This window comes from Pristiophorus japonicus, chromosome 7 (genome assembly GCF_044704955.1).
Source record: "Pristiophorus japonicus isolate sPriJap1 chromosome 7, sPriJap1.hap1, whole genome shotgun sequence".
NCBI classification, from domain to species: domain Eukaryota; kingdom Metazoa; phylum Chordata; class Chondrichthyes; family Pristiophoridae; genus Pristiophorus; species Pristiophorus japonicus.
Window position 1 is genome coordinate 27186195 of NC_091983.1, and position 8622 is coordinate 27194816.

At 41.9% G+C, this 8622-nt stretch overlaps 1 protein-coding gene across 2 annotated transcripts in view; it reads left to right on the forward strand.

Moving 5' to 3' along the window:
- The window catches only part of rab23 (RAB23, member RAS oncogene family), a 42143-nt gene extending 34458 nt beyond the window's left edge, over positions 1-7685 (forward strand). For both annotated transcript variants that reach the window (XM_070884871.1, XM_070884872.1), the window contains exon 7: positions 784-7685. In XM_070884871.1, coding sequence (XP_070740972.1) covers positions 784-923 — 140 coding nt within the window. In that variant the 3' untranslated portion in view covers positions 924-7685. The remainder of the gene's footprint in view (positions 1-783) is intronic.
- Positions 7686-8622: the final 937 nt, after the last annotated feature.

An 8622-nucleotide genomic window follows, 5' to 3' on the forward strand; every position in this document is an offset into this window, starting at 1 on the left:
CGAGGGGGACTTAAAACAATCATTATCACTGGAGAAAAAGTACTAGGCAAAGTAATGGGACTAACAGTGGACAAGTCTTTCCCTGGAACTGAAAGCCTGCATTCTAGGGTCTTAAATGAGGTGGCTGCAGAAATAATGGATGCATTGGTTGTAATCGGGTCAGTGATACTATCGGGTGATTCGAGGCACCTGCTGGCACTTTCTGCTTTAGGGAGTTTGTGTGTCAAGGTCAGCATTTTGCTCCCATTGCCAAACCAGAGATTCTTTTGGGGGGTGGAGGGGGGAAGTTATGAGAGGCAGTAAATGCATTGGAGCTAGGCATTTAGGGCTGCTGACCAAGGGCCGTGCAGCTCTGTCGGCCGGCGCAGACACGATGGGCCGAAATGGCCGCCTCCTGCGCTGTAAATTTCTATGTTTCTGCCAGTAATAACAATTAACGTTTGAGGAAATTCCATCCAATTTCTCTTGGGGAGCTGACAAACGATTAATTGTGTTGATTCCCAAGTTGCACAAGTTATTTAAAAAAAAAATACAACTGAAGTTGCAGTTGCACACAGAGTTTTAGAATAACTTTGAGACAAAGGCAGAGGGTCAGTGAAGGAGAGGAATAATTTCTAGAGCGATCATTCTTCAGCAGTAAACGTTAATTTTGTACCTGGTTAATTAAAAACGGCTTCCTCCTTCGACGTGAACTAACAGTGAGAACTGTCGTACAATGCAGTTAGTAATGACTAGATTTAACGTGTATTGCATCAAATCACTGAAATGCCTCTCTTCTCCCAGGAGTATTTAACACGGCTGGCGGAAGTCACTGTGGCCAGAATTCCAGCACGATAAATGGCGGAGAGGTTATCAGTCTTAGGCCAAACAAGCAGAGGACCAAGAAGAGCAGAAGCCTCATTGGGCGCTGTGGGAAACTCTAGCCGTTCCATTCCATTACAGAGTCCACGTATACCAGCTGTACAACTGTTCAGATCAGTAAGGGTTTTTAATTTAGATATTCTGGCACTTCAGTGGTAGGTTATAATTATGGACACTGCAGTACTTGGCTAACCCAGAGCTCTGCTAGTGCGGAGGCTTTGGAAAATTACTCGGTCCGAATTTGGTTGAGGGTGGTGATAGTTTAAAAGGAGAGCCGTGCCTTGCTGTGAATGCAATGATCATTGGCTTGTCTGATTGCTGCGGCTTTGTGTGGATTGGTTCTGAGATTTTAGATTTGTTTACAATTTAGTCACCTGCTATCCGAAAATCAATGTGCTCAAGTTGTGCTACATTTCTGAATCCGGCCAGATCTACCGCATTATCTGAAAGGAAAGCAGTAATGAATGCAATGTGATTGATACATGAAAGCACGTCCTTCAAGTGAGAGAGTAGTCCGATTACCGGTACCAAGAATCACCAGACCGAGCTTGTCATACTTTCCTTTAGAGAATTTACTAAAAAATATTTTTTTTTTTAAGTTGTAATGAATTAAGAAATTCTATTATCATTTGAACAGATGTAACAAACGCATTGCCATTTGTGCTTTACATTTGTGATTTATCATTGATGGAACTAACTCATGAATTGTGCAATATTTCAGTGTTGAATACAGCCTGAAGCAAAATATTTTGCTACCAGGAGTAGTTTTTTCATATTCAGATGGTTTGATTTGGTTGTACTGTTTAGATATTTTATGTGTAAAAAAGAAATCGCCATTTGATATTTTAATGTTTGTAGTCAGAAATCTCTGTAAACTTAAGACATTTTTCTATTGAATGTAATCATGTCTGTCGATTGTGTGCATGCAAAATTTGGATAATTTCCTTCATGGACCTTGTTATCCAAAGCAAGAGATTTGCACGAGTGCCAAGTCAGTACTGCAATTATTGCCTTTGCAATTATTGTTTCTAACAAATATATAAGAAATTCCATCGCAGGTCCTGAATGACACATGCTAAGTCCAACAGGTAAGGGCTTGTATCTGAAGTTATTTTATCTGATCGCTGCAAACATTACATAATTCTACTGCTTTATGTTTCTCGGGATCGCAAGTTCATAACTGCATGATTTTTATTTTTATGTTGCTTTGATTAAAACTTGCCCGTCCAGGCTTTTTGGCAGGTTTGTTGCTTTCAGTCTGCAGTTGGCCATATTTCCCAAGCGATTGCAGTCAGTGCAGTTAATGGATGACACTATAAAGTTGCAGGGTTTGACACAATCTGAACTTTAACTGCACACCTAGCCTAATTAGCACGTACGGGATTGACAGTCAGGAGCAGACTAGCTGGTCCGCCAAGCCTGCCTCATAGTCATGATGGACAGATCATCATGACTAAACATTCCACCCCCCCCCCCCCCCCCCCCACAGCCATGTCATCTTCTGGGAGAGGAAGAAACAACCCAGGGCTAATAAAGGGAAAAGTACTGTGGAAAATTCCTCTCCCACCCTCTCCGGTGATCGAAACCAGTCCGGGAGATCACACGGACTGGTATTTATTTCTCAGTCACCCTATCAAGTTTCAGATTTTTAAGCCTGCTGTTCGAAGCACTGCCAGGCAACAGGCACCTTGAGCAGAATCACCCCCCTGCGGTGATGTCAGGAGAATAAAAGTGATGCTGTCGTTCATTCATGTCACTACAGAGGAAGTTTTGTACCGTATTTTTCCATCCTGCTTCTAGCCAGGAGTATTCAAGGTCAAAACACTGAAATAAAAACACTAACTAATTAGTCCGCCATTCACAAGAACATGGGGCCACCCCTTAAAAGTGCTCGTAATGTATTAGCATGTATGTGCCGGATGTTTTTCCTAGACTTTGTAGTTCTGTAAAGCGGTGTGAATTTTTCTCTAAATATAAGAGCATTTTAGGAAGTTCATTTTGCCTATTCGGCACTATTTCCCACAGATGTTGTACAATCCTCTGTCATAAACTTGATCCAAGTCCTTTGGTCTCTGGAGGAAAGTTTCCCTCGCTTTGATATTAACCCCCTGAAGACAATCTGTAATGATGATACTCTGTTCTTTAGATAGTAGAGTTGGGGGGGGGCTCAGATTTTTTGCTTGGTTATGGAACAGTATTCTCACCTGATGAGAACATATGGGATTCTTGGCTCCTGAGGACAGTGTGTTCTGGTGCGAGTAGAGGCTATTAACTGAGACCAAACAAGTGCTGCAGATTTAATAGTTTGCAGGAACATTCATTTGATTTGTTGATTCTTGTAGCAAATTATGATGCCCATCAGATTTTTAATTTGTACCGCAACTTAAATTCCAACAGTAGATTTTAAACATTCCATGTTAGACAGTGAAAGATGGTTTCCTCCCCATTTTAGTTTCATTAAACAAAAGTATCCCTCTGAGTTTACATTTTCAGATTATGTGAATGAAGGTGGCGTTTACCCCTTTAAGGACTGCAATAGTTTTAATGCACCAAAACTTTAAAAGAAAAATGTTTACAGTTTTTTTTAAAAACATGCATATGTTACAAATCTAAAATAAGAAAAGCTGGATATGCGCTACAAGTGAATCATGTTCTAAGAGAGAAAGATAAGTTTCACTTTGTGAAGTTCCAATGCGTTGCACTGAAAAGCAAACTTAAATTTCTCCAGCCCACGCTGACTGATCTCATGCTTTCCCCACATTTTTCCTTTCTTTTTATTTGGAGTACATAAGATGTCGTCCACTTCTGTGCGCGTTTCTTTGATTCCACTCGATGCTCTGTTTAGACATTTGCAAGAAAATAACGCTCACCATTCAGCCAAAATCGAAGAGATGTGCATTTGGAAAGCTGGATGTCTCTTGTGTCCAGATGGTTAAATATAAAACATTTGGCTGCCATTTTCATAGAATTACATGGAAGGTACAGCACAGGGACAGGCCTAACTGCTCCACACCAGTGTTTATGCTCCACATGAGCATTAACACTACGAGAAGTACCATTCACTACTGAAAATTCTTTTTAGTGACAGATCTTTATAACAAAGCTATTGTATATTATATATATATTATATGTATATTATATATGTATATTATATATTTATATATAGGTTGAGATTTGATGCAAGTAGTTTTAAAACCAACCTTGTGCATAGGCTTACAATGTGGGCTTATTGCAGCTTCGGAATTCCTACCTGTGCTTCAGGTAAAGGGTTTATTTGGGGGTCTCTATGTATTGTTTCTAGATGACCAATGGTACATGGTAGTGATGAGCAGGGACAAAATGCAAATACTGGAAATCTGAAATAAAAAGAAATACGCAACTGGTGACCGAAAGAGGAGGAAGGTAGAGATTCGGGCCATTTGGATGAAGAGTCCTGCCTGCACGGTTTAGCCAATCTTTCTCCGTACAGTGATCGGCCTGATGTACATTTCCATAATATTCCAGTTTGTTTTAATGAGGGCTGGCTCGATTCAATGCACGCTCCCTGGCATGTGAATTTTAATGGACAGGAATCACGAGCATGTCCATGATCTCCCAGTGACTGAGACCACCGTGCTTGGGAGTGTGCATTGAGAAAATCAGCCCCGTAGTAGCAACCTATAGTTTCCTTGATGTTGCTGCTACGACATTTTGTCATCTTTACTGCTGCATATTATAGAATATGTCATTTTCTCAGTACCCACAGCTGTACCTTCCAGTCAATGGAGGGCTTGTGTTATAGAATTACAGAACAATACAGCACAGAAGGAGGCCATTCAGCCCATTATGCCTGTGCTGGCTCTTTGAAAGAGCTATCCGATTAGTCCCACTCACCTTTCTCTTTCCCCATATCCCCGAAATTTTTCTTCCCCCAAGATGGGCCTCTTTTCCCATTGCATGATGCAAATGCTGCTGCCACATTGACAAAACAGATGGTGGACTCTGCACCTGCTTGCAGCCAGTCTGAGTGTTATGACTTCTAGAGACTGAATACTGCAGCACCTATAGAATTTGTAGATTGGAGTGAGTTCTAAGTAACAACCTCCAGAGTTCTGATCACTGCGCAAGAGTTATCGGCCCCAATTTTCCCCAAGCAAAAATAATGGCGTACGTTGACCTGAACACACGTGGACCGTCTGTGCTGGAAAACAAATCCCAAGTTTCTGGCAAACATAATCTTCATGTCGCGCTGGCGCTACCTGAGTCGATCTCGTGGGGCGGTGCTTAAGAGTGTGCACCTAAAACGCACAGCACATGCGCTAAAAAAAAAATGACCAACTCATTGCGCATAGGCGCAACGCGCATGCGCAGAAAAAAATCACTGCACATGCGCAACAACAAAAATCTGCAGCGAAGGAGGAGCATTAATGGTAAGTTTTCTTTTATCTGTTTTATTTTTCAACTTCCATAAAGTTGATGTTTTATTTTTAAACTTCCATAAAGTTGATGTAAAATAGCCAGGGAGTCCCTTCGGCCGGGGATAGTAGCGGGCCAGCCGGATTTCTTTAACTGCAGGTAAGGCTTTTTCCTACAGTGTTTCTCGTGTCTGTGCACGGATTTAAAAAAAAATGTTAATGAGGAAAGTTGGTTTTATGGCAAGTAAAGGCGCATAAGCTACTTTTCAACGTACACCAGAATGTTCTGCGGCAAACATAGTCGATGCCGGCGCCCCAACATTGTGGAATCTTTAAACTTAACCTTCAGCGCCAGAAAAATCGCTAGGCACCGAAAAAACACGACATAAATGAACATGGATGCTGTTGTTGCCGCCGCCCCCCCCCCCCCCCCCCAACCCCCAAAGACTTTGAGCATAGATAATGAATGTGAGGAGACTATTTGGGTGGGAGAGGAGGGGGGAATTAAAGGCATAACGGCCTCTATTTTGTCATCACCGGGAGTGCACTGTTGTCTGTTCTCTCCTCTCCTCTCCCCTCGTTTTGAACAGTCCACTAAGGGGCCTCGCCTGCAAACCTTTCTCCACTCTTCTACAGAGGGCGGAAAAAACTACATTAGAAATAACAACAGGAAATGTAGAAATGCAAAGCAAGTCCAATCATCATGGAATGATAGAGCACAGAAGGAGGCGATTCAGCCCATTGTACCTGTGCCAGCACTTTGAAAGAGCTCTCCAATTAGTCCCATTCACCTGCTCTTTCCCCATAGCTCTGTCGATGTTTCCTTTTCAAGTATATATCCAATTCCCCTTTGAAACTTATTATTGAATCTGCTTGCACCACCTTTTCAAGCAAGGCATTTCAAATAATCATAACTCGCTATATAAAACAGTTTCTCCTCCTCTCCTGTCTGGTTATTTTGCCAATTACCATAAATCTGTGTCCTTGAGTTACTGACCCTTCTGCCACTGGAAATTGTTTTTCTTTATTTGCTCTTATCAAAACCTTTCAAGATTTTGAACACCTCTATTAAATCTCCCCTTAACCTTCTCTGCCCTAAGGAGGAAAAAAAGAGGAAAGATCTTTCATTTCTTAGTTTCCCCAGCAAGTGGAGGCATCTTCTCTAAATCTACCCTATGAAACCATTTCCTAATCTTAAAGACCTCTATCCGTTCACCCTGGGTAAAGGGTAGAGATTATTTCTCTGAACTGAAAAAGGAAGCCAGACGAGGTCCTTTTGTGGACTGATCAAAACCTGAGGGGAAGTAATGGGTAAAAGTCACAAGTCCATTACACAATCTACAGGTACAAAAGAGCTGTCAATGAGAACAGAAGCGCAAAATCTAAAGTTATACCCCCACCCCTCCATACATCCGATCCAGTTGTCGTGTCTACGCTTCTGCTCCAACTGAGATAGCACAAACTGGGAATCAATCCTGGCATCTTTCTAGTTTGTATGATACCAGAGGCTGCACTTTCTCGCTGAGCCACCAGGGGAGGCAAGAAGTGCACCACTCCTCTCGGGATCTGATCCACAACTTAAAGCTTTGGGTTTAGACTGCAGGGATGGTTTTCTGACGTCTAGCTCCCAGCAAGGAGCCTTGCCCATTGGAAGTGCCTATTGAAATTTGTAGGGAAACGCAATGCCTCTGATTTTCTAGTGATTTTGATTAATGGTCATCGTGCATGAGAATTTGCAATGTGCAGACCGGGACCATGAAGTCCTTCCTTGATTTAAACTACTCTTGCTAATACAAGTCAGAAATCACATTTAATTTTGGTTTTAAAATAGACTGCCTCTACACACACAGCATACCTTCAAAGCAGGATATAGTTTAGTATATATGAATAGAATCCCAATAAATAAATGGAACAAAATTGCTGCTGTATACTAACTGCTAACTAAATCCAATTATATTGTGTATTGCCTTGGTTTCGTTTTTTCTGAAGGTATGGACTCTTGGTTTCGATGTGCTCCACTTGTGCTGTGATATGATCTGCTGCGGTAATGCTCTGCGCAGTAAACATCTCCTTTTGCAGACGGAGCACTATTAGCGTTTTCAGAAAGCATTGCTTCACTTTTGCATCATGACTGTAGTGATGTGATTGTTCAAATGTACATGGATTGACACACTGTGATGCATATCGAGATCTCCCAACATACCGGTCATAAAATTTGTTACTGGGTTTGTACTTAAGGTATGTAATAAATCAGTTTTGTGGTCAACTAGCTGGTAATAAGATTTATTTAATAAGTGTTCCTTATCCAGTTACTCCCAACTGCTGATATGCATGTGTCGATGTTGCATTGTGCCACAATAAAACTAATCACACTACAATTTTAGCACAGTTTTTTTTATTGTCATATCTGAGTAACGATCTTAATAAAAAGAAACACCAAGTTCTTTGACTTCTGAATTCTTTGCTGTTTTCTTCTGCCAAACTCATTCTGGCTCGGGAGCCAAGGCATTCGCTCTGAGTAGTCACACACAGCCTGTGGTTTCTATACTCAGCAAAGTAAAGGTGCCTCACACACACACACACACTTCTTGATTATTATTTCTTATTGGCTATTTTCCCCCCCACTGCTGCTACCCTTCGCACTTTGAGCTGGTTGGCAGACAGGTAGCAGAGAGTAGGAATAAACGGGTCCTTTTCAGAATGGCAGGCAGTGACTAGTGGGGTACCGCAAGGTTCAGTGCTGGGACCCCAGCTATTTGCAATATACATCAATGATTTAGATGAAGGAATTGAGTGTAATATCCCCAAGTTTGCAGATGACACTAAGCTGGGTGGCAGTGTGACCTGTGAGAAGGATGCTAAGAGGCTGCAGGGTGACTTGGACAGATTAGGTGAGTGGGTAAATACATGGCAGATGCGGTATAATGTGGATAAATGTGAGGTTATCCAATTTGGTGGTTAAAAACAGGAGGGCTGATTATTATCTGAATGGTGACAGATTGATAAAGGGGGAGGTGCAACGAGACCTGGGTGTCATGGTACATCAGTCAATAAAGGTTGGCATGCAGATACAGTAGGCGGTGAAGGCGGCAAATGGCATGTTGGCCTTCATAGCGAGAGAATTTGAGTATAGGAGCAGGGAGTTCTTACTACAGTTGTACAGGGCCTTTGTAAGGCCACACCTTGAATATTGTGTACAGTTTTGTTCTCCAAATCTGAGGAAGGACATTCTTGCTATTGAGGGAGTGCAGCGAAGGTTCACCTGACTTATTCCCGGTATGACAGGACTGACATATGAAGAAAGACTGGATCGACTAGGCTTATATTCACTGGAATTTAGAAGAATGAGAGGGGATCTCAAAGAAAC